General features: G+C 51.9%; 4 protein-coding genes across 7 annotated transcripts in view; 2 read left to right on the top strand and 2 right to left on the bottom strand.

Annotated features, from left to right (window-relative positions):
- Vars2 (valyl-tRNA synthetase 2, mitochondrial) overlaps positions 1 to 5,157 on the top strand; it is a 14,305-nt gene extending 9,148 nt beyond the window's left edge. The window contains exons 18-29 of one of the 2 annotated variants that reach the window (XM_031347265.1): positions 394 to 464; positions 551 to 676; positions 800 to 904; positions 980 to 1,048; positions 1,139 to 1,217; positions 1,575 to 1,702; positions 1,787 to 1,939; positions 2,595 to 2,801; positions 3,516 to 3,627; positions 3,709 to 3,884; positions 3,981 to 4,103; positions 4,187 to 5,157. In XM_031347265.1, the coding sequence (XP_031203125.1) occupies positions 394 to 464; positions 551 to 676; positions 800 to 904; positions 980 to 1,048; positions 1,139 to 1,217; positions 1,575 to 1,702; positions 1,787 to 1,939; positions 2,595 to 2,801; positions 3,516 to 3,627; positions 3,709 to 3,884; positions 3,981 to 4,103; positions 4,187 to 4,282 (1,445 nt within the window). In that variant the 3' untranslated portion in view covers positions 4,283 to 5,157. The remainder of the gene's footprint in view (positions 1 to 393; positions 465 to 550; positions 677 to 799; positions 905 to 979; positions 1,049 to 1,138; positions 1,218 to 1,574; positions 1,703 to 1,786; positions 1,940 to 2,594; positions 2,802 to 3,515; positions 3,628 to 3,708; positions 3,885 to 3,980; positions 4,104 to 4,186) is intronic. The other variant, XM_031347264.1, reaches the window with a different exon arrangement.
- The window catches only part of LOC116074627 (H-2 class I histocompatibility antigen, D-37 alpha chain-like), a 714,163-nt gene that overhangs the window by 420,471 nt on the left and 268,356 nt on the right, over positions 1 to 25,336 (bottom strand). The gene's annotated exons all lie outside the window — the stretch shown is intronic.
- On the bottom strand, positions 10,841 to 11,716 carry Sfta2 (surfactant associated 2). Its single transcript, XM_031347394.1, has 3 exons — positions 11,497 to 11,716; positions 11,177 to 11,265; positions 10,841 to 11,038 (listed from the first exon to the last, which is right to left on the bottom strand). The coding sequence occupies exons 1-3, from the start codon at positions 11,552 to 11,554 to the stop codon at positions 10,952 to 10,954; spliced, it is 234 nt and encodes a 77-aa protein (XP_031203254.1). The 5' UTR covers positions 11,555 to 11,716; the 3' UTR covers positions 10,841 to 10,951.
- Positions 20,200 to 24,014, top strand: Mucl3 (mucin like 3). The gene is made up of 3 exons (XM_031347296.1): positions 20,200 to 20,281; positions 22,202 to 23,520; positions 23,865 to 24,014. The coding sequence occupies exons 1-3, from the start codon at positions 20,200 to 20,202 to the stop codon at positions 24,012 to 24,014; spliced, it is 1,551 nt and encodes a 516-aa protein (XP_031203156.1).

Here is a 25,336-nt window from a genome sequence, read left to right as displayed (position 1 = left end):
CTCTAGCCACCCCTTCCAGAGGCTCTGATGCTCTAGCCACCCCTTCCCTGAGGCACGGATGCTCTAGCTACCCCTTCCTGAGGCATGGTTGCTCTAGCCGCCCCTTCCAGAGGCTCTGATGCTCTAGCCACCCCTTCCTGAGGCACGGATGCTCTAGCCACCCCTTCCTGAGGCACTGATGCTCTAGCCGCCCCTTCCCTGGGCCTGGAGGCCTGAGGCACGGATGCTTTAGCCACCCCTTCCTGAGGCATGGATGCTCTAGCCACCCCTTCCTGAGGCACGGATGCTCTAGCTGCCCCTTCTTGAGGCACTGATGCTCTAGCCACCCCTTCCCTGGGCCTGGAGGCCTGTGGCACGGATGCTCTAGCCGCCCCTCCCCCGTTTTGTCTGCAGACCCTGACGTCCTGGACACTTGGTTTTCTTCGGCTCTTTTCCCCTTTTCTGCCCTGGGTTGGCCCAGAGAGGTGAGGTGGGTTAGAAGGCGGGCACGACACAGGTGGGCAGAGACTGGCTGTGGCAGGCCTGCCCCTTACCGCTCATCTCATCCTAGACGCCAGACCTTGCTCGCTTCTACCCCCTCACACTTTTGGAAACGGGTAGTGACCTCCTGATGTTCTGGGTGGGCCGCATGGTCATGCTGGGGACCCAGCTCACTGGGCGGCTCCCCTTCAGCAAGGTAATGTACTCTAGCGCCCTCCCATCCCCAATGTGCCTTCTGATTCCCTTCCTACCCTAACTCACTAAGTGCAGGCAGAAGCCGTGGGCCTAAGTCCTTCTGCTGACTCCTCCGTGTCTCTAGGTGCTTCTTCACTCCATGGTTCGGGACAGGCAGGGCAGGAAGATGAGCAAGTCCCTGGGGAATGTGCTAGACCCACGGGACATCATTAGTGGGCAGGAGCTGCAGGTAAGAGCAAAGGCGTTAGCTGGAGATGGAGAGGTCTGTGCTGAGCACAGGGAGTCTGAACTCTCTCTACTCCAGGTACTACAGACCAAGCTGAGAGATGGCAACTTGGACCCTGGCGAGCTCGCTGTTGCAGCCGCAGCACAGGTGAGACCCATGGTCCTTATCCAGGCCTCTTGACTGCCAGCCTCCTCTGCCTCGATGGCACTGGCCACACCTGTCTTCCCTTGGCTGCAGAAAAAGGACTTTCCTTACGGGATCCCTGAGTGTGGGACAGATGCCCTGAGGTTTGCACTGTGCTCCCATGGAATTCTGGGTAAGCCTGGTGTGCAATGTGGCCGAGGGGACCTGTGTGGGCCGTGTGGGCCTATGTGGACCTGTGTGGACCCGTGTGGACTCGTGTGGACCGTGTGGACCTGTGGGCCCGTGTGGACCCGTGTGGGCCATGTGGGCCATGTGGGCCTGTGTGGACCTGTGTGAACTCATATGGACCTGTGTGGGCCTGTGTGGACCCGTGTGGACTCGTGTGGACCTGGCTGTGTGGACCGTGTGGACCTGTGTGGGCCCATGTGGACCCGTATGGACCCGTGTGGGCCCGTGTGGACCCGTGTGGACCCGTGTGGACAGCCCCAATGGCTGAGGATGAGTAGACTTCTTGTTCTTTTCCCCCAAGGGGGCGACCTGCACCTGTCTGTCTCTGAGGTCCTGAACTACCGCCATTTCTGCAACAAGCTCTGGAATGCCCTGCGCTTTATCCTCCGTGCCCTGGGGGATAACTTTGTGCCCCAGCCAGCAGAGAAGGTGGGAGGAGAGCAGCAAGCCTGCAGGGGGGTGGCAGGGACAGGGGGTCCAGCCATCCAGGTCCTCATGGCCTCCTCCTGGCAGGTAACTCCCTCCTCTCCCATGGACGCCTGGATTCTGAGCCGCTTGGCCTTTGCAGCCAACGAGTGTGAGAGAGGCTTCCTCAGCCGGGAGCTTTCTCTTGTCACCCACACCCTGTATCACTTCTGGCTCCACAATCTCTGTGATGTCTACCTGGTGAGCGGTAGGGCACAGCCTGGTAGTTTCTCCTGGAACTGAGTGGTGGTGGTCCAGAGCTCTGTGGGTACATCCACTACTCCCTTATCAGGGAAACCATGTTCCTCCTTCACTGGCCTGGGCTCTGTAGGATATAGCCCAGAGCTGTTGCCAGCCTATCTTCGTGAGGAAGAACGCTGGAAGAGTCTAGAAAGAGGGCAGTGGGGGTTTCTTCAGCCCCAATAGCTGCTGTATTTACAATGAGCAGCTGTATACTGGGGGGGTGGGGGGGGATCCGTGTGATGGGTTCCAGACAAGGGTCTTTAAGCAGTGTCATTGACAGTCACTAGAGTGACTTGTCCACCTCAGTGTCCCACTCAGGGTCATTCAGGATGGGCAGTGGTGGCTGTGGCACTGATACCCCATTTCTCAGCCTTGTTCCAGGGCAGAGGGCTTGGCTCCTTGGTAGACCTGCCTGGGCAGGGTGCTCAAAGGCTCTGGGTTCTATCCCTGGCACTGCAGACAAAAAACACTGTCCCCTTCCTCTCCACAATCTCTAGGCCTGTCACATGCACGTCCAGGGCTAGCATGGTGTCAGTGATGTTCAGTAACTTAGCATGTTCCCCTACCCAGGGTGTGGTGTGGCTATTGTGTTACCTGTCAGCTCCCTCCTTAGGAAGCGGTGAAGCCAGTGCTGTCGAGTGTGCCCTGTCCCCCAGGACCCCCTCAGGTCCTGTTCTCCTGTGCAGATGTCGGCCTGCGCCTCCTCGCCCCGCTGATGCCCTTCCTGGCAGAAGAGCTATGGCAGAGGCTGCCCCCCAGGCCAAGTGGCCCCCTTGCCCCCAGCATCTGTGTGGCCCCCTACCCCAGTGCCCACAGCCTGGTGAGTCATGGGCAGGGATTTGAGAAGCAGGGCGGTCTTCCGAGGCCTGAAGGTTGTGGGATTGCTGTGTTAGTGGTAAATCCTTCCCAGGATTCCAGTTCAAGTTGCATCTACCTGCTGAACCGTTTCCCTCCCCCACTGTAACCCTGGCTGTCCTGGGCTCACCCACTTACCCCTGCCTCCCAAGTGCTGTGATTAAGGCCTGTGACACCGTGTCCAGCCCGACTGTTCTTGACACAGTGTCACTGAATTGATGTTTTTAGTCTCAAGAATTATTGTGAGTTTGAGACCAGCCTTAGTCCACATATTAAAGCTCCAGGTCAGCCCAGGACTACATAGAGAGACCCTGTCTCAGAAAGAGAAGAGAAGAAAGTCTAGGGCTGGAGAGGTGGCTCAGCAGTTAAGAGTTCCACATTGGTGGCTCATGGCTGTGTGCAACCCCAGTTCCAGGGGATCTGGCAGGCATACGTGTTACGTGTGAATGCTTGCTTACAGAATATCCAAAGTAAAATTGCTCTAGGTTTTGTGTTTTGATAGTGTTTATATTTCTAGCTCAGTTGGGATTGGTTGGTACCTTCAGGATGCGTACAGACATCAGCCACAGGTTGTGTGAACCTTAGGCGACACCTCACATGCTGTCACGGTGCTGCAGAGATGAGGGATGGGGAGAATCAATACCACCCAGTTTCTCTGCTGACTCTGAGTCTCCATCAGGAGTCCTGGCGCCAGCCAGAGCTGGAGCGCTGCTTCTCCAGAGTCCAGGAGGTTGTACAGGCACTGCGGGCGCTCCGAGCCACCTACCAGCTCACAAAAGCCCGGCCCCAAGGTGAGGCTGGTCCTGGGTGGATGGGAGCATGGCAGGAGCTGACGCTCACACTGACCGTTTCACCGTCCCTGTCTCCATTAGTGCTGCTGCAGTGCTCGGACCTGGGAGAACAAGGCCTAGTCCATCCCTTCCTGGAGCCTCTGGGTGTCCTAAGCCACTGCGGGGCTGTAGGATTCCTGCCCCCAGGGGTAGCAGCTCCTTCAGGGTGGGCCCTCACCCCACTGGGTGACACCATGAAGATCTACATGGAGCTGCAGGTATCCAGAGGGGGTTGGAGGGACCTCTGAGGAGGAGGGGTGGAAGGATGGAAGCTGGGCAGGCTGCAGGTGTCTGACTGCTTCCCTGTTCTGCAGGGCCTGGTGGACCCCCAGAGCCAGCTACCCCGGCTAGCTGCCCGAAGGCAGAAGTTACAGAAGCAGCTTGATGAACTGTTGAACCGGACCGTCCCAGAGGGTCTTGCAGAGAGGCAGCAGAAGGTGAGGCTGAGGATGCCTGAGTTCCTTACAGGGCGTGGGTGGGGAGGCCAGCTCACCCTTTCTCATCTTTCCACCTTGTCCAGATTTCCTCCCTCCATCTGGAATTGTCAAAGCTGGACCAGGCAGCTTCCCACCTACAGCAGCTGATGGATGATGCTCCCAATGCCAGGGAGCTCTGAGCTCCACTCACAGCCCAGCCAGCATTCCTCAGACCCGCCTGCTGTTGGTGCGATGGGACCTCAGAGGTGACACGGACCACCTTCCTCATTCTGTGGGAGGGAGCAGATCAGAAAGTCCCACGATTCAAGAATGAGGAGGAGATGGAGATAAAAGGATAAACCCCCAGGCACCCAAGTGTGGTCCTTTACTGCCCTGCCTTGCTCAACTGTCTTGCCTCTCTGTTGCTCCAGGAAGAGGGGGGCTTCCTAACAAAGCACATTTAGCTTCATGTTGGAGACAAAGATGCCGAGAATGGAACTTATCAAAAGAAGTTTAGCCTAGCTGATCAACAACTCAGGCTGCAGCTCCTTTCTGGTACAGTAGCGAAGTTTCAACCAGGCAGAAATACAGGGTTTGGGCTCCATGCCTCTCCCCACTTCAGCTGCTCCCATGTGTCTGCACTCCTCCTGAAGGAAGGCTTCCTGATTTCCTCCCTCTGGGGTCAGCGGGTGAGATGGCCAGTTTAAAAGTCATCAAATGCAAGGGAGAAAAGGGTCGACAAGGGAACCAAACTGCTGGGATGGGCCAGGTCAGTCTTGGAAAGACACAGTTAGGCAAAGACTTCTGAGATAGGCAAGGATTGGCCAAGGGGAAAGAAGTAAAGATCAGAGAAAAACTGACAGGACATTTTTGATACCCCAAGTACCAAGGTGGTCATTGTGTGGGGAGGAGCTTGAGCATGAGGGGAGGTCCAGAGGAGGTGAAGAGCAAGCGCTGTGGAAGGAGCATAAATGTAAAGAGAGGCCCAGAGGAGATGAAGAGCGAGTGATGTGGTGAACTGTGCTGATCACTGGCTGCCACACAGGTCCACAGTAATAAAACATCTTTTTTTTTTAAATGTCTATTTATTTCATGTATATTGGTACACCATCGCTATCTTCAGACACACCAAAAGAGGGCGTCAGATCTCTTTATGGATGGTTGTGGGGATTTGAACTCAGGACCTTCAGAAGAGCAGTCAGTGCTCTTACCCACTGAGCCATCTCTCCAGCCCCTAAAACATCTGTTATTACAGAGGTTAGCATTAAAAGAAACATGGGGTCTTGTGAAGGGCTGGACTTCTCTCTGATGTGGAGACATTAACACTTCCTACTTCTGTCTTGCTGGATAGCGCATCATCACATGGCCAGCCTAGCTACAAAGGGAGTCAGGCAGGTGTTCCTTAGAAGCCAGGTTTCCAGCTAAAACGCACATGGATCATCACCAGTCCTATGACGCTTAACAAGCCAGGCCTACTACACTACCCCAGTATCGGCAAGAGCTGACGGCCATCCTCTACCCTCCAGGCTTACCTCTGGTGCCCATTTCCTGTTTGACGGCCATCCTCTGCCCTCTGGGCTTACCTCTGGTGCCCACTTCCTGTTTGCTCCCCAGAAGAGCAAGCTGGAGACCTTCTGGGAGAGACAACTGGTTATTCAAGCTCCACACCTGAGCCTAGTGTTGGTTAAACAGGTTGTACACAGTCCAAGGGTCTTTTTAGACTCTGCTGCCAACATTCCGGACACATGCCAGCTTGCATCCAGCCCTGTGCACTTGCTGCCCACTTACCAAGAGAAACTGACTGTTGCCATGAGGCTAAGGGTTTAAGGTAGAAAACAGCCTTAAGGAGTGGGTCCTTAAGGAGGCCTCAAACTACCGGGAAGAGGAGTCAACAGGACACCGTAAGGACACTCTTGGCCACTAGCATAGTAACATCTCCCAATCCCCCGGAGCTGCCCAGACCATAGCGGGCAGGCCCGGGAGGTGGTATCTGAGGTGGAAAGCAATGGTGAAGTAGTCTCGAGGTTTTCTGACATAGAGGGAAGTGATGCCAAGTTTGCTTTGAGTTGGAGGTGGAAGGTGCCTGAAGAAATCTAGTGGAGGCTGCTAGAGGCGAGCAGGGTCAGTGGTTCTGTCTAGGGTTCAGAAGGCTTCGTTGGATGCTGGTACCCTGAGGGGCTTCTGCTGTTTGTCAGAACCCACATGAGGTAAGAAGACAAATGACCTCTCCTCCCATACCCCTTCCTCTAACCCAGGATCTCCCAACTCTGGGGAGCTGGAAGCTGGACTGGAACCCAGGAAGACAATGACTGCATGTGCGCAACAGTCTAACTCAGCGCTAACCCCTTGTTCTCCCGACGCTGCAGGAGTGAGCAGTCCCTGCTACACCAAGGTGCCCCTATTGCTTCTGGGGGCTTCCCTGAAAGTGCCTTCTTTATGGACAACCCCCAGCAGGAACAAGTGCTTAGCAAACCTTCAACAGCTAATCCAACTTCCCCAGCAAGGAATCGGCCCATGCCAGGATCTGCTCAGCCTCAGACTAGCTTGTTGGTTTTTACATACTGGTGTGTCCCACCAGAGGTCACTTTTGTTGGGGGAAGCGGGGGCGGAGGGGGGGCATTGTCTGCCAGTTTATACTGAAGTCAGGTCCTTGTGCAGAAAAAATGCCAGGTGTTTGTTTCTTAGACTCATGAGTAAGGGCACAGTCTAGGGGAGCCTTTGCCGATGATGCCCATCTGTAAACAAGACGATGGAACTCCAGAGCATCCTTGGAGATTTTACTGACCTGGTATGGGTACCTGTATCTTCTCCTTTCTTATTAGGACCAAGAAAGAAAAGGGGAGCATATTCAGATTAATGAATTCCCTTGCCTATATAAAATCCACCACTCAAAACCAGAGGTTCCATTTAAACTTTCCCCCCTTCAAATTTATAATCTGAAAACAAGCCCAGCACTCAGGGTAAACTATTTACCACAGGTGCCTGTGATCTAGAGAATATAGAAGGTTCTTTTCTCCTCTGCCCATTTATGTCATAGCAACTGGAAACTAAAAAACAAAAGTGCAGGGGCTAGAGAGATGGCTCAGCAGTTAGCACTGACTGCTCTTCCGAAGGTCCTGAGTTCAAATCCCAGCAACCACATGGTGGCTCACAACCACTCGTAATGGGATCTGATGCCCACTTCTGGTGTGTCTGAAGACAGCTACAGCGTACTTACCTATAATAATAAATAAATCTTTAGGCCAGAGCGAGCTTGCCCGGGACCGCCTGGAATGAGAAACCTTCATTCCCAGCAACCACATGATGGCTCACAACCATCAGTACAGCTACAATGTACTCATATACATAAAATAAAATAAATCTTTAAAAAAACCAAAAGCGGGTGCCCAGGGTTCAATGGGGCAGAAATGAAAGCACACAGCCAAGAGCAAAAAAATATAGGCCTGGAGACGACGACGAGTGGAAAGAGCTGTGAAGACCCAGTGGACCGCTCGATTCCAGCCCCTCCCTCCGCAAGCAGGTGAGCCTAGCTGTTACTGGCAGCAGCTTGTCCAGCACCTGACCCTGGGCTGCTGCAAACTCAGGCTGCAGATGGAACCCAGGGCCTGAACAGGTCTAGGCAAACCTCAGCACTGGAGCCCTACCATAGCCCCATAAGCTTTCTTATGTTTCTTTTGTTTTCATCCCTATTCCCCTCCCCCGAAGCCTTCAGATCCTTAAAACTCCGCATCTCAGACAAGCCAGAGGAGAGATCGGCACACACAAGAGGGTGGGGGTAGGGGTCCCCGGAGTCGGGAGATCCTGGGTTAGAGGAAGGGGTATGGGAGGAGAGATCATTTGTCTTCTTACCTCATGTGGGTTCTGAACAAACAGCAGAAGCCCCTCAGGGTACCAGCATCCAACAAAGCCTTCTGACCCCTAGACAGAACCACTGACCCTGCTCGCCTCTAGTGGCCTCCACTAGATTTTTTTCAGGCACCTTCCACCTCCAACTCAAAGCAAACTTGGCATCACTTCCCTCTATGTCAGAAAACCTCGAGACTACTTTGGATTTTCCTAAACAATAGCAGCTTAGGAACCGGTAAAGAGGGGCTGAAGAGATGCCTCAGCTCTTCAGAGAACCCAAGTGCCATTCCCAGCACCCAGGTCAGGTGGCTCACAATTGCCCGTAATGAGTGCTGATGCCTTCAGGTGAACACGAGCACTGTGTGCAGATAAAGAAGCAAATCGTCCCTGTCCCCACACAGCCCACCTTCACTTGGCCACTTTAGCGATTCACAGCTCAAGGGCGGAGATGCAGGCAGAGGAAGCTAAGGACCTGCCCCAAGGCCCTTTCTTGGGTATAGTGAATGAGGAGTCGACCTTTCCTCCCCAGTGCCTTGGGGTCTGGTTTGTTCTCTTTGCGTAGGAGTGGTGGCTTAACCTTTCACCCTGGTTCTCAAGAGAGAAATTTCAGTCCAGCCACAAGAGCTCCAAGCCTGTTTTCCTTACTCCTAGTGGGGGTGGAACTAACTGGGTCTCCCATCAGCTTGGCTTGGTCAGGATGTCCCCTTGTTCGGAAGGGGCCCTTGGAGAGCCAAAAGAGAGAGCTACTTCCAAGTTCTGCCAATTTTCAGTTAAGTATACTACCTTGGAGAGAAGTCTTCTCAAATCCTGGACAAGATGTCCCATAAAATATAACGGGGTGTTCGTAGTGGTCGCTGAGGTGTGTCCCCTGGAGAACCGAACATCCGGGAGAGAAGACCGAGCTGTTAGAACCAGAGAAGTAACCCCAAGGAAGCGGTCCGCTAACGGGAAGCTGGCTTGGGTATTATATATGGTCTCTGGGTCTTCCTCATTCACCTATTGGCCTTTTTAGAAGCCCCGCCCCCATGCCGTCCTGCCATTTCTCAAAATGTCTTCTGAGAACAAGACACACCTATCTCAGGGAGACTGCTTTTTATTTTCCTCATCTACTATGTCTCTCTCACAGAGCTATGGTGAACTCCAAGGCGTTCGCTCCACTATACTACTCTAGGAAGTTAACCAGGAAGCTGCACCCTGATGACCCCGTCAAGCCCTTCAAGCTGGGCTGAATAGACCCCTGTCCGCTCCTCAAGCCTCAGCCTCCAGCACACCTGACCCATGCGGCCACCTCCCTACTGGTGCAGTCCAAAGACAAGGAATAAAGCGCCGGGGTCCATTGAGGACCTGTGGTTACTTACCTCTCCCTGATGCTCCGTGTGCGTTCCAGGACAGTCAGAAAGAGCCAAAGAGGCAAGGTAAACTTCTCCTTCTGTGTCCTTCTTTTCTATGCTTTCTCATCTTCAGAGACACACTCTCTGCTGGAGTGTCCTGAGCTTCCAGGGTTGTCAGCTCTTATATGGGGGGGGGGGGAGGCGGATAGTGTCTGGGTGGGGACCGGGAAGGACGGGAGTCCTCATCTCAATGCTCCCAAGGGGTCCCTCAGGTCTAGGCTACAAGACTTACTCAGTGAGAAGCCAAAGTAATTCGTTTTTTTGACACAGGGTCAAGGTAATTCGTTTTTTTGACACAGGGTCTCACTATGTAGCCCTGGCTGTCCTGGAACTCACTTTCTAGACCAGACTATACTAGATTAGATCTCAGAGATCTGCCTGCCTCTGCCTCTGCCTCTGGAACGCTGGAATTAAATGTATGTGCCCCTAAGCTGAGCTTGGGAGTCAGGTAAAAATAGGAAGAGGAGGGCTGGAGAGATGGCTCAGTGGTTAAGAACACTGACTGCTCTTCCAGAAGAGTTCTGATTCCCAGCAACCACATGGTGGCTCACAACCATCTGTAATGGAATCTGACGCCCTCTTCTGGTGTGTCTGAAGACAGCAACAGTGTACTCACTTACGTAAAATAAATCTAAAGGAAGAGGACTCTGGATTCCCAAGAGGATTTGAACTGGTAAGACTGGAGACTGGGTCCCTTTCTCTGCATCAGTCTGTCCCAAATGTGCTTACCTGTCATGTGACCCAAATGGCAGGCCCTGTAGTACATCCCTCCCGAGTTTACCCACACTGTTCTCAGAAGAATCAGAGGATGAAGGCATTGATGCAGGCATCGCAACCATCCCCGCCTTGTGGGTGAACAGAAGCTTAGAGAGGATAGAGCCTTTGTCTAGGACAGCTGTGATCATAGGTGGATCACACCTGTGTCCACATGAACAGGTGCCATCCACTCCCCGAACAGCTGCGTCCCTACAGCACGGGGGTGGGGGGACCTATTGGCCACTTCTCGGCTGAACCCCTCACTTCTCTCTGAGCTCTGTCTACCAGGGTTTCCACCCTGACCAGTCATGCAGGCTGGGCTGCAATTAAAATCCCGCTTAAACCAAGACACTGTATGTACCTGGTTTCTTGGCTGGCTGCTGTTGATCCTCAGGAGAAATGACCTTCTCTAAACCTTCTAAAAGAAGAGAATGAAACCTGTTATGGGGCATTCAGGATTGCTACAGGCAGCATGTGGAAAAAGCCAGGAGTGTAGAGACCTACAGCAGCATGAGTGTTCAAAAGAGCTCAGCTGGAGGGGCAGGTGTGCACTCACAGATGTGTATGTGTGTGTGTGTGTGTGCACATGCATGTCTGTCTGTCAATCTGTCCAGAGTTGCTTCTCTTATATTCCAGGCCTCTGTGGTATAGAGGGAGAGTCGGTTGGCATGCCTGCTCAGCGAACAGGAGAATCCGTCCTAGACCCTGGCACGAAGCTCATTTGCCTGCCCTGTGATCACAGACCCACTGGACACACTGAACGAATCACTGAATTCCACGTTTATTAGCCTGCAGCAGGGCAAGGGCCTGCTAGGTCAAGGCATGCTCGCCCCCCAAAAGCTGATTGCTCTCGGCCCCCCCAGGCTTCAGCTGCTCTCAGGCTCTGCAGGTGAGGTGGTGTGGCGGTCCTTTATGATGAAGGGTGACATTGGTCCCTGCTGGGAGCTGGAGGAGAAGGCAGATCTGGGGAACAAAAAATGATCTGAGGATGAAGTCTAAGATGGTACCCCATTCCCTGCCAGCCCCCAGCAGAGACCTGCAGGCATCCAGAGAAGCATACAGCACCACCCCCACCCCGCTTCCTAAATTCCTAAAAACTACCTTTTGGAGCATGTCCAGAGCGCTGGAGTCTTGGGAGGCCTTGGCCCGAAAAGCCTCGGTCAGCTTTACTTGCAAAGTCACCTTTGGCCCTGGGAACCCAAAAATGTGGCTCAAGACCCTACAGTCAGGGTCCTGTTACCCCTCCCTCGGGGGCAGGGGGCACACAGGTCCCATATCCCTTCCAGACTCCCCTTCCTTCCTGCTGTCCCATCAACGCTCAGAACAGAGACTCAGAACCAAGGATTCTGTCGCCTCTCTGTCGCCTCTCCTTCTCTCCCCTGTTCATGGCAAGGATCTAGGTGTCCATCCTCCAGCCTCACCTGCGTGTGAGCTGCTGAGGAGGGCCAGGAGGAAGAAGAGGCGCGTCCAAGACTCCATAGTGGCCACCTCACTTCTCCGGTACCGGAAGAGATGTGGAAATGGACTCTCTTTACCCTGCCTGGGTCCTCAGCACCAGTGTTGGGGGCACCGAGAGAACATGGCAACTGGATTTTCTAGTTTCCCCAGAGCAGTTCCCATGACCCTGGAGAGGGCCACTCATTAAATCCTGGGCAACTTGGAGGGTACCCCCCCCCCCCGCAGCGTGCTTCAGACCTCCAGGAGAAGGTGCTTGAAAAAGAGGCAGGAACAAGGGGGGGGGGTTCCTGCAGGTATCTGGGCCCCACCTAGGCCTGGGTCCTTTAGTGTTTCTTGAGGGATTAATGATTAACTGTTCTTAGCTGTCATCATTCCTGCTAGGGAAGGGCACTGGAATGTGGGCCCCAAGGGAGGGGTGGATGAGGCCCAGCTCCTTCCACAACCAAGGGATGTCTCAACGTCCCAGCCTCAGTGGCTTTCCAGGCAGTAAGGAGTTTCCGTCTTTGAGATTTTATTTTTATTTTATGTGGGTGAGTGTTGTGCCTGCTTGTATGTATGAGCACCACACCTGTGCAGTGCTCACAGAGGCCAGAAGAAAAAACATCAGATCCCCTGGAAACAGATCGACCGATGGTTATGAGCTACCATATGGGTGCTGGGAATTGAACCCATGTCCTTTGGAAGATCAACGAGAGCTCTTAACCACCTGAGCCATCTCTCCAGCCAGACCTTTTACATGAGTGTTAAGAGATGAACTCAGGCCCTCACACTTGTATGCCAAACACTTTGAGCTCAATAATAATTCTTATTTTGTTTTGTTTCAAGACAGGGCTTCTCTGTGTAGTCTTTGTTGTCCTGGAACTTGCTCTGTAAACCAGGCTGGACTAGAACTCACAGAAATCCTCCTGCCTCTGCCTCTAGAATGCTGGGATTTAAGTGTGGGCCAGCACCACTTGGCTTCGACCACATTCCTAAATAGTACCTGTGTGTGGTAGGTGCTGACCACCACTGCCATCTGGTGACATGGCCACACTCTTCACAGAGGTAGCTGAGCCATGGGGGACATGGGAGTGCTAGCCTCTACCTCACAGGAGCACATGTGGGACCAGGAAAGGCAGCCTGTTTTCTGGTCAAGCTAGGTTTAAACCCCCGGAGACCCAGCAGGTGTTCCTGCAAGGAATGGAAGGCCATTTGCCATGTTCCCAGACACTAGGCTTCTGACTCGAGGCCTTAGCTCTCCATAATTCTGTGGCCATCAGTCAGTAGGGCGACACCCCAAGCCCCTGGTATTCTGTCTGGACTGTACCCCCACAGTTACCTGGCAACAGTCAGGTATGCTCCTCCCCCTAGTTACTCGGCAACAGCCAGATAGGTCTGGCAATATTATAAAAGGGGCTGCTTGCCCCCTCCTTCTCCTTACTCTTACTCTCTTTCTCTTGCCTCTCTCTCTTGCCCTCTTGCTCCCCATCTCTCCACATTCCCTTACCCCCTCTCTCTACGTGGTCATGGCCAGCCTCTACTACTCTACTCTCTCTCTATTTCTCTCTCTCTCTCTCTCTATTTCTCTCTCTCTCTCTCTCTCTCTCTCTCTCTCTCTCTCTCTCTCTCTCTCTCTTTTTCTCTCTGCCTCTACTATCCTCTTAGTTCCCCTTCCCAGACATTCCTGCCTGCAAAAGGTATTTAACCTCAGGCCTGCCCTGAGAAAGTGGGGTATGGTTTCACTTATCACAACTCTCCACCATGCCATGAAAATAAAATGCCTTAAAACCATGGACTGTCTCCTTCTCATTGGGATCTGCCGTGGGAAGCAATGGAGCAGGTCTTCCTTTAAAGATCTGCATCTAACCTCCTGAAAAAGGTCTCCCTGTGCTCTCTGACACGGTTCCCACCAAACCCAGAGACATTCTCCTCCCCACAGGAACCAGCCTGAGCTCTCTACTTCTGTCCTTTTCCTTTCAGCCCAGGGCTAGAGCCAGTCCCATGGGCCCACACTCCGTCCTCAGCTCTTCTGGCCTCCGTGTGGCCTGGGGACCCACAAGCTGGTTCCCAGCAGTTCCTCTGGGACCTCAGACTGTGCCTCCCACGCCCTGAGCGGGGTCCCGTGGCTTCTCACAGCCAGATGCCCGCCCTGCGGTAGCAGGGCTGCAGTATGGGGTGCACACAGTCAAAAACTTCTCATGTCCACCTCCATGAGCGGCCCTAGCCCTGTGGTGAGGCAGACACGGGACACCATTTTAACTCACACACATACACATGAAGCACACACACATAAAGCACACACATGTGAAGTACACACACATGAAGCACACACGTGAAGTACATACATGTGAAACACAGGTAAAGCACATACACCTGAAGCAAATAGATGTGAAACAGGTAAAGCACATACACGTGAAGCACATACATGTAAAGCACACACATGTGAAACACAGGTGAAGCACGTACAAGTGAAGCACATGCATGTAAAGCAAACACATGTGAAGCACATACATGTGAAGCACACATGTGAAACACAGGTGAAGCACGTACATGTGAAGTACATACATGTAAAGCACACACATGTGAAGCACACATGTGAAACACAGGTGAAGCACGTACACGTGAAGTACATACATGTAAAGCAAACACATATGAAGCACACATGTGAAGCACATACATGTGAAGCACTAATAGTGCTGAGCAGGCAGTCTACTGTTAATCCTTGCTGCCCTTGCTCGGCCCTGGATCTTCACAGGAGGCAGTACCCCATGGCGAGATGTAGCTGCCCAGCAGCCACACAAACCGGGTTCCTAAAAGAAAAGCTGGGGTCTTGGAGTGTGGGATAGGACGGCAAGAGAGATAAGGAGACCAAGACAAAGTTTCCGATCAAGGTCCGATGTTTACTTAAGAGACTTAGTATAATATCAGAAAGGAAACCATCCCCCCAATGTCAGGATCTCACCGACTCATTAGCATCTTGTTGCTAGTCAGAAATTTGCCAAACAGGTAGACTCAGTAACGGAGTAGATGGTGACTCCTTGTAGAAAACTTCAGAAGCAGCAGGACAATAGAGTTCTCTTATCTCAGAAAACTCCACCCTAGGTAGGCTAGCTCTGTCAGCAGAGCAGGGACTGGGGGAAGGGTACAGTGAGAGCCTAGCTAGCTAGGCGGCTGGCCCCCAGGTCCCACGATCAGCCCATCCTATCCATTTTTTTTTATCTTGTAGACTTGCCATTTCTGAGGGAGATGAGTTTGGGGTGCAGCTGTAAACCCTTACACTGCCACCAATTAGGCTGCCGGGAGCAAGGCTCATGAGGTGTGGGGCTGAAATGGCTGACTGTCCCCAGATGGCTTCTCCCTAGGCTCCTGTGTCTCAGTCATCCTGCCTCAGTGGAACCATTTTCAACAGATGGCTTCTTAGGGTCAGAGGTTTTCCTGACCCACAGAAGAGTGGGCAGTGAGCTGTCAGTCACCAAGTGGGACTGAAACTACCTCTAGTCCCCTACTGCAGGAAGGGACGAGATGCGATGTGCCTGAGCATCTTTTTCTCACGCATAGAGGGAAGGCTCAGGACACACTCGTATCCCTCAAGTGGTTCTTGTGGCCCAGTTTGCCATAGAAATCCCAAAATGGAAACGAAAAGCCACAGAAGGTGGGGGGGGGGAGCTGTTTAAAGATATGAGGATGGTATAAAGAGATGACTCAGCGGTTAAGAGCACTGACTGCTCTTCCAGAGGACCTGAGTTCAATTCCCAGCAACCACATGGTGACTCACAATAATCTGTAATGGGATCTGACGCCCTCTTCTGGTATATCTATCTGATGACAGTTCAGTGTACTCATATAAATAAATAAACCTTAAAAAGAAATATTTTTTCTTATAGTTTGATTTTGTTTTTTTTCTTTCCTATTTGTATCCTTTTATGACTTTGAAAATTTATTTATTTATTATATTTAAGTACACTGTAGCTGTCTTCAGACACTCCAGAAGAGGGCGTCAGATCTCATTGCAGATGGATGCGAGTCACCATGTGGTTGCTGGGAATTGAACTCAGGATCTCTGGAAGAGCAATCAGTGCTCTAACCCGTTGAGTCATCTCTTTAGCCCTGAAAAGAAATCTTTAAAGCTATGAGGAGTGAAGCTCACACAGGCACTATCAGATGTTGACCACAGATCTCTGTCTTGTGGGGACAGTGCCGGTGGCAGTGGGTGCTGTGGTAGCAGCAGTAGCCATGACAGTTGCCATGGTAGCAGCAGCTGACACAGCTTGTGTGTCAGTGTGGATTTGGTGACCCAACAGACATCTTTTCAAGCTATCCCAGTAGTAGCTCTAGCCACACGTGGCATCACAGGTGATGGGTCCCATTCCAAAATTCCTCTGACCTCTATCTCTTTTAGACCTGGTATCCAGGGTAGCAATGGCTGTTGTTGCCAACCTGAGGAAGGAACAACGGTCACTCTTACTGGCACAACCAGCTCCAGCTAGCTACAGAAAACAAAGCAAAACAAACAATTATGGGACAGAAGAACAAACAAACAAGAGTTGGTTCTTAGCTCAACCACAGGTGTGGTTCCTAACGAGCACAAAGTCCCGGGTTCAGTTCCCAATGTGAGGCAGTGGGACAGTGGGGTGATGACCCATGACCAGAAGATACTCTTTAGGGATGGCAGGAACATTCTGTCATAGAGGGGTCCATTCGAACCTTCATCCCTCACCTTCACATCCCCTCTTCCCTAAATGTCAATCAGGCTCTTTAGCCCATTACCCTTTCCTCTGCTGGATGGTGACCTCCCAGGATTGCCCCCCACCCACCCAACTTCCTCCCTTCATGGCAGACGAGGATGTCCCACCTGCTCTGTGATGCCCCTTGGGCCACTCCAGAAGGGTGATAGGCAGCCCCCTTCCACTGGTCTCCCAGGTATTGTAGGCTTCATGGCTAAGCAGACACTGATCAAAGTCTGGTCTCTGCTCCTCACCAGGTATAGCTTGGGCAAGTCCCTGGCGCCAGGCTCCCCTGCCCTCATCTGGAAAGAACAAGCTGGGATTGTTGACCTCGTCTGTCCTCACAGGTGAGATATCTTTATACACACATAGCTACAGTCACCAGGGGTCAGGAGGACCCTGTGACTGGCAACCTCTGCCTCTGGCATAGAGAAAGCCACCTCTTGCGACTGTAAGACTTCATCTTGGGCCAGGCATGGTGGTACATGCCCATTATTCCAGCACATGGGAGGGGTACAAAGAAAGGTCATAGTTTAAGGTCATCCTTAGCTACATAGCAAAATCATAGCAGTTTGGAGGACACCTTGTTTCAAAACACATACACAAGCGCGAGCACTCGAGCACACACACACACACACACACTCACACACACACATACACACACACACACACACAGACAGAGACAGAGAGACAGAGAGGGGCAGGTGTTGGGGTCCCTCAGCTGCAAGTCATCGGAGCTTGCCACTGCAGACTCAACTCATGCCTTCTGTGCCTGAACTAAAGACTCACTACTATGAGTTCCACCTTCAAGGATTCCAGAGGAAGCTATGCCTGCTGGCTGGCACGTACACAGCCTGAGGACATCTGTTGTTGACCTCCCCGACTGTGGACTGTGCCTCCAGCCATTCCCCGGAGTAGAGACCTGCGGGATACCGAGCCTCCACTTTCAGCCCAGCAGCCAGCTTCCCTTTCGGACTCTTCCTGACTCCTCCCGAATTCCTTATGTTATTCAAATGTCGTTATAACCTAGAGATTCAGTTATGCTCTCTTGTATATAAATGCTGAACCCCCAAAGTAAAGGAGAGCCTTGATTGGAAACCCTCAACTTGGCTCCGTGCCCTTTTGTTCTCGAACTCTGTGTTTCAGGTCTCCTTTCTCCCTTTGGTCGAGGCAGAACCCGGTTCTTGAAACTGCGGGACAGTTTCAGGCAGGCACATAGACAATGAAATTTAGCCAAGTAAAACAAAGCAAAACATTTAAAAAAAAAAATAAATTAAGGACAGGGCTGGAGAGGTCGAGAATGCTAGCTGTTTTCCAAGAGGACCAGGGTTTAGTTCCCAGCGCCCACATGATGATTCACAAGTATCTGTAACTCCAGTTCCAGGCTCAAACTCTCTATTCTGGCCTTCATTGGAACTGCAAAAGGGTGGTGCACAGACACACATGCCGTCAAAGAAGCCATAGGCATAAACCAAACACAAACCTCAGAGCAACAGAGAGGCTACCACCCTCCACCCGCCCCAGGTTCCTCCTCTCCAGACACTGGTGTCTGCTGTGAGTGTCCCGGAAAGTGGGAAGAGAGTTTGTTGAAGCTTATTCCGAGAAATCCTTACCCTCAGCACCACTGACATATCAGGCTGACGAGTCTTCAACTCGTAAGGTGTCCCAGGCCACATAGACAGCCAGTAGCATCTCCAGCATCTTCCTGCAGCACACATCGCCACCCTGGGGCAAGAATAGCTCCTGGGATTGTCATATCTCCCCCTGGGAAGGCAAGATTGCCCCTCTCTGGAGAGAACCAGTGTCTTTGGGACGAGGGACCCTAGAGGAAAGGTGGTATAGAAGACTAGCAGAAAAGAAGGTTGTCGGGCTGGAGAGATGGCTCAGAGGTTAAGAACACTGGATGCTCTTCCAGAGGTCCTGAGTTCAATTCTTGGCAACCACATGGTGGCTCACAACCATCTGTAACAGGATCCGACCTCCTCTTCTGGTGTGTCTGAACACAGTGACAGTGTTCTGTCTGCCTCAAATTCCTCATCCTGCAGGCTGCACTGTTTATTCTACAGCCTGCCGGTTCTGAGCCATCAGTCTTCCTCCCAACTATGGCTCATTAATCTCCCATTAATCGAGCTAATGGGCAATTGGTCTCCTTTCCCCTTCTTTCCCGATCCAGCCCTGCCTAAGGGTGTAGGCACTTGTCACGACAGACTGTGAGTCCTTATGTGTCCCAGTTGCCATAGCTCCTGCATTCCTTGAGGATCTCCTCATGCTCTCTGCTACCCAGTTCCCTCAGGAAACAGCAGCCCTGCTTCCAACCCACCCAGGAGACTCACCTGTATGCTGGGCACTGCCCCAGGTACTGGGGCTATGGATGTGAGGGGGACAAAGATATTGTATAGGAGCTCCACATTCTATAGGAGCTCCACATTCAGCCAGATTCTATAGAAGGTCCACATCCTATAGGGGTTCACATTCTGTGGGAGGTCTACATTCTATAGGGGGTGTTCACAGTGTAGGAGGCCTTCAAGTAATCCAGTTTTAGGGAGGGGAGGGGGCTCCTCTCTCTCTCCAAGACCTCCAGTGGAGCTGGTATCCAAGTGAGTGAAATCTCAGGTGTGGGTTCAAGGCAGATATGGAGGTAATTCCCTCTTGAGTCCCACAACTGAAACCTTTCAATGAAAATGGGAGGCAGAGCTTCTAGACATAGGCGATCCACATTCTATAGGACTCCACATTCTATAGGACTCCACATTCTATAGGACTCCACATTCTATAGGACTCCATATTCTATAGGAGGTCCACATTCTACGGGAGCTCCAGATTTTACAGAAGTCCACATTCTATAGGAGGTCCACGTCCTATAGGGGTCCACATTCTATAAGAGCCCCACACTCTATAGGGGTCCACATTCTAAAGGAGTCCACATTCTTCTTCTTTTTTCTTTTTTCTGTTTTTGTTTTTTTTTTTTCGAGACAGGATTTCTCTGTATAGCCCTGGCTGTCCTGGGACTCACTCCATAGACCAGCTGGCCTCGAATTCAGAGATCTGCCTGCCTCTGCCTCCCAAGTGCTGGGATTAAAGGCGTGTGCCACCACTGCCCGGCAGGTGTCCACATTCTATAAGAGGATCCACATTCTATAGGGGGTGCATATCCTGTGGGGGTCCACATTCCATGAGAGATCCACATTCTTTAGGAGTGAGTCCACATCCTATTGGCACCCACATTCTGTAGGAGTCTGCATTCTGAGCAGGGGTAAATGCAGCTTTGAGACGGAGGTATCTGCTATGCTGGGATGGTACGGGAGGGAGAGAAAGGACAAATGTCCAATAGGCTGGACATGTGGTGTCAGTCCCAGGGTTCCCTGCCTGTCTTGTCCCTGTCACTGCCTCAGTTGCCCCCACAGCCTGTCCTACCATCTTACACATCTGAAAGCACCTGTCGGTATGCGGCGGGCCACGTGAGGGCTGCTGCCTCAGTCCCTGCCCTTTTACCTGGTCCTGGGGACAGCTCCACCCAGAGCAGAAAGTGTGACCATGTGTGAGTAAGGGGTGTGGAGCTGGCTGACGCCAGAGACACAGGAGGGTGAGTGCACACACCTCCTCCCAGTACCCAAGACCCGTCCAGCGCTCTGTCCAATCCATCTAGTACATGGACATTGGCTCAGAGCCTGCAGGCCACCCAGGACTGGCCCTTTCTGCAGGGGCTGGATCAGGAGGCTGGTCGGGTACCCCACCCAGATCCTCTTTGTGTCCCTAGATCCCACCCCCTTGGTGGAACCCAGGTACCTAGCTCCATGACATAGCTGCGGTCTCCCATTATCAGGGTGCCCCTGTGGGGTGGGGCAGTTCCATTTGCTTAAGGCTTAGTTCAGAGTAGCCCCAGCCCCCGTGACGTCAAATCTGACCCCTTATAAGACGAAGGGTCCCTGGCCCGTGGTCCCTGAGCAGCCTCCCAGCTCTGACATGGCTCAGCCGACCAGTGGCCTCTATTCTACTTTTGGCTTCTTCATCTGCCTCCTCCTCCTTCCGGCTTCTTGGGAGGCAGGTATGTAAAGGGGTCACCGCTCTATTGGGGGGGATTACAAATCATGAAGGGTTTGTTTCTCAGTATTGATCCATCTAGACGACCACTCACAGAAATGAATGAGGCAAGAGGCATGGATGGCCGTGAAGGGTTGCCCCATGTATTCAGGTCATACCGGAGAGGAATCTCAATCCTGCTGTTTCTTTTGAGACATGATCTGAGGGGCTATACCTGCCCAGAGCTTCAAGCTTGCAAAAGATACTGTGTAGGCTGTTAGTTCTAGGGAGCGGGAGAAGGAGCTAGCACACACTAGGTACTTACTACATGTCAGGAACTCACTGATGCTCATGGTACTTCGTCTCCCACCTCCTTAATATCCCGCAGAGGGCCAAGGGTATCCATCTTCCAGGAGGAGTTATACTTGGAGAGGTAAAGAGAGCATGCCCAAAGTCACACAGCTGAAAGGGGCAAGCTCTGAGGGACAAGGGCATGGGAGGACTTCAGAAGGTTCTTTGCAGACCTGTCTCCTCCATTTGACTCAGCCAACTTGCCCACTCGCCAATGGTAAGGCAGGAAGGATGCCGCCCGCCAGTATCAGCAACTGGGGTACCACCCGCTCCACACCAGGCATGGTTCTGGGGGCTTTGCCCAGGTTTATTCATTTAGCCCTCGTGGCAGCTCAACGAGGTGCCGTTCCCATCTGATAGGTTAGATAAGAAAAGTTTAAATCAACAGATGCTAGGTTAGGAGGCAGCATTGCTAAGTCAGTTCACTCAGTGGAAAGGTGGGTGGATCTCAGTTTCCCGAGACTGGCAATGGGTTCAGATTCTGCATGCCGCCTTGAGCCAACAGTGCTGACAGTCTCAGTTACAAGTCTACTCCCTGGCAACCTCCCGGCTTTCATTCTTCGGGCCAGATTCTGAAACGCATCCTCTGTCCCTATCCAGGTGTGTTTGTTTGTTTGTTTGTTTTATTGAATTAAGGTCCATATCTGTCCACTGACAAGGGTGTTTCCCTTCACACCCTGTCCCTAAACAGAACCTTCCCCACAATCCAGTTGCCTGGCTCACCACTGTCAGGACCTGCAAGGAGAGACCCTTTTCCATCAAAAGAAATAACCCTCATCTATTCCCAGACATGTCTACAAAGAAGGGGACCCAGTGGGGTAGACAACACAGGCTGAACTACTGCATCCCCCTCTTTCCACCCAGACCAAACTCTGTCATCAGGATGGAAGTTTCCCCTTCTTTCTCCCCAACCCCCTTCCCTTCCATCTTCTCCTCTTCTCACAACTTCTCTGCCAGGAGTTTCTCTCTGTTTCTCACATTGTGTCACGTTTGGGTCAGACCTGGGATGTTACAGAAAAACGAATGATTCTGATATGGATTCAATTCCTCTCAGCTCTTCCAGGCAAAGGGAGTTCTAGCCTACAAGTTTATAAACCCTGAAGGAACGCTCCCACACAGAGTACCAGTCAACCCCTCTGAAAAACCTGTAATTGGATGGGGGGGGGCGGGGAGTCATTGTCAACAGGCACACAAGCAGGTGAAAGGTGACTGGAAGGTAAGAGTAAAGATGGTTTTGATTGACAGTGTGTCAGCCAATGGGAGGACTGCAGGAGTCTAACCACTGCCCACAGGAGACTGTATCGACCAATGAGAGATGAGTCTAGCTCTTACCCGTCTTAGAACCAGGAAAGAGGCCAGAAGGCCGAGAGGAAATTTGAGGAATGGATGTGGGAAGGAGAGAGGCTACATTTTTTTTTTTTTCTGAAGGTACAGTTTAATCAAAAGCTCAGCAGTTAGAAGGGAGAATGGGGTTGAACAGTGTGATATTCTAATGAGGAGACAGTTGTGTGTCCAGGGACTCCTAGTATAGAGGCAGGCAAGAAATTAGGGAAGTTTCTTATCTCTCTCTCTCTTTCTCTCTCTCTCTCCATAGGTGCTAACACATTTCAAGAACTCCAAAAAGCTGGTGAACCTTCAACATCCAATTACCAACGCCCTCTTACTCCGGGTCTTACTCACAGAGCCCCTTCTGACCACAAAACCTCAGGGCAACATCCTCCAGACCTTCCTGAGGCTACAGCAATCCAGAAGCCCCCAAATCGGTGCAACACCACTCGCCTTGTCAAACCAGTGCACAAACCTACAGACAACACCAAAGCCGCAGACTACGGAAACACCGCTGCTCATCATGAAATGCCTCCAGCTTCGGAGAAGAACCTCAGCAGCCCAGCGAAACACCCAATGGCCAGGAATGAACGCTCGGCTGACAACCCCAAATCCACTAACTCAGAGAGAAAGTCAGATGGAAGAAGTTTGACTTCAGCACCCAGGAGAAGCACAACCTGTATATCTTCAACAAGGCGGACCAGAGTGACGAGGAGGACATCAGGTACACTGGTGACGAGGACATCAGGTACACCAGTGAGTCCCACGGAGACCAGCACCAGGTTAAGGACCACCTCACAGAAACCCACAACTTCCCATGACTCAGAGCTCAATATTAAAGGTTCTTCCCCAGTGAAGCCCACAGAAGCCCCAAAGACCTCATACATGACTCCAAAGACCCCAACAACATCAGGAGCTGAACATCACACAGTTCCATTTACCTCAGACAAATCTGTCCAGATAACTACAGAACACATCAAAGAGGCCACATCAGCGAGGGAGAAGACCACAAGAACCCAATCAACATCCACTGAGCTTGAAGGAAAGACTGAGTCAGCGAGTGAGAGTACCTCGCAAGCCCGGGTGCTTCCTGTAGAACATCATACCACATCGGCCAGTGAAAATATGACACAGGTCGCAGCAAAGTCCACAAAACGTCCAGAAGAGGCCACATCGTCCACTGAGAGAGCCACAAAAGCCCCAGAGAGTCCCACAGTATTCCAGAGGAAAACCACAGTAGCCAATAAGACCGTAAAAGCCACAGGAACCCCAGAGAAGACATCAGTAATCTTGGAGACCACACGGCCGGTCAAGACCTCAGAAGACACGTCTACTGCTCCCTCTCCTCGTTTCCCTAAAACCGAGACCACGCACCAAGGGACCGTTGGCTCTGTGACATCCAGAATGAACCCAGGAGCCATCACTTCAGAGACTCACCACTCCCAGCAGAGCACCCACAGCCCGGCTGGAGGCCTCCACGCTGCAGGAGAGAGAGGGGAGAATAATTCGTTCCCTGCGTGGGCTATAGTGATTGTGATCCTCATGGCTGTGATTATTCTGCTGATTGTCCTTGGCCTGATCCTTGTGGTAAGGGCAGTGGGACTGGGGTCGGGGTAGGGAGCAGGAAGACACAAGAGGTGTGGGTTGAAGAATGATTAGGAGTTAGAGAGAATCATGAGCTGGGGTAGATGGAATATGGGGTCTGAGAGAGAAATTTGGGGAGTTGGGAGTGAAGGAGGGGATACAAAGGCAAGGTGGCCAGAGCAGAAGTGGGTTGTAGATGGGATCTGGGACTCTGTGTTTGAGGTTTGGAATATGGACCCAAGCTTGGATAGAATCTTGGGAAAGGAGGAGGACAAAGTCACAGGATTAGGGAGAAGGTGGGAATCGAACCACTGGCAGTGGTCTTACTCCTCTTTCTGTCACCTCAGGTCTCTTGCGCATCGAGAGCACGCCATGTACTGACCCAGAACTCAGAGGAGGATGACGAGCCCGAGGACAAAGGGGGCCGTAATTCCTACCCAGTCTACCTGATGGAGCAGCAGAATCTGAAACCAAACCAGATACCTTCCCCACCATGACCGCGAGACCTGCATCCCCAAATCTTCCAGGCCTTGCCCCTTTCCTGGAAGATGAATTAGACTCCAAGTTCCTGGACTTAGGGCAGCAAAACAAACAAACAAACAAACAAACAACAACACAAAACAAAACACCTGACAGACAACCGCTGAAAACCCCATTGGCCGTGTTTCTAACTGACTAGCTGAGGAACAAAGCTGTAAGGGCGATAGGCGAACATTTGGAGGAGAGAGAAGAAAGAATAATGCGAGTGCTCTCCATAGAAAGTGGTGTAAGAACAGCATTGATGGACCTCAGGGGCGGGACCAGGACGGGAGAGGGGCGTGGCTTAGTGAGGCATCTGCATCTCAACATTCATTCCAAGCGTGAAGTAGAACCCTGGGAGGCAGGACGAGTGAAGAAAGGTTCCCAGGTTTAAAAACCGATTTATAGTAATTCTGTCCACCCCTACCTAAGAGTCACACACTTCTGAATTCCTGACATACTAGATATGTTTACATTGTTTTTAGTTTTTTTTTTTTTTATAAAAAAGGCCCCCAAATAAAGGAAGATTGAAGTGTTTTCTTCTCTACTCTCTCCACTGCCGAGAGAGAGAGAGAAAGAGAGAGAGAGAGAGAGAGAGAGAGAGAGAGAGAGAGAGAGAGAGAGAGAGAGAGGTCGCACCCCAACCCTGCACCCTGCAATTACAAACTCTTCCACCCCACGGCTATTCCCTCTTCCTCCTGAGTCCCTTGTTTTTTTCTGGATGTCTGCGGTGGGTTTTCTGTCCGTGGGTGGGTACACACAGGGGTTTATGTTTGCCTGCAGTCTCATCCACGAAGCCTCATCCCCAGCCTTCCCTGACGGGGCATCTACTCAGCATTTGGCATTTCTCCATCTTTACGGAAAGCGCATGCTGGCTTCAACTTGCGAGAGTCACCTTGTCACCCAGCCCATCCCCTCTCCTCACTCTCCACCACACTCCGACTTTCCTTCTCACAGGCAATTCATCTCGGTGTGCTTTGGGGATTTCCTTTCCAACTTCTCCCGTTCCTTTTACCTGGTACTCAAGGCTGGGAGTGGGGAGGAAGTAAGTGGATAGAGAACAGGCGCTCTTTGCTGGGCTTCCGTAAAACATGATGTATTTCTTTTTTTCTTTTTCTTTTTTTTTTGTTTTTTGTTTTTGGTTTTTTTGGGTTTTTTTGTTTTTTGAGACAAGGTTTCTCCATGTAGCACTGGCTGTCCTGAAACTCACTCTGTAGATCAGGCTGGCCTCGAACTCAGAAATCCACCTGCCTCTTGCCTCCCAAGCGCTGGGATTAAAGGCGTGCGCCACCACCGCCCG

Source organism: Mastomys coucha, unplaced genomic scaffold (genome assembly GCF_008632895.1).
Source record: "Mastomys coucha isolate ucsf_1 unplaced genomic scaffold, UCSF_Mcou_1 pScaffold3, whole genome shotgun sequence".
In the NCBI taxonomy this organism is placed as follows: Eukaryota; Metazoa; Chordata; class Mammalia; order Rodentia; family Muridae; genus Mastomys; species Mastomys coucha.
Note: the sequence above shows the minus strand (reverse complement) of the source record. Positions and strands in the feature narration are given on the sequence as shown.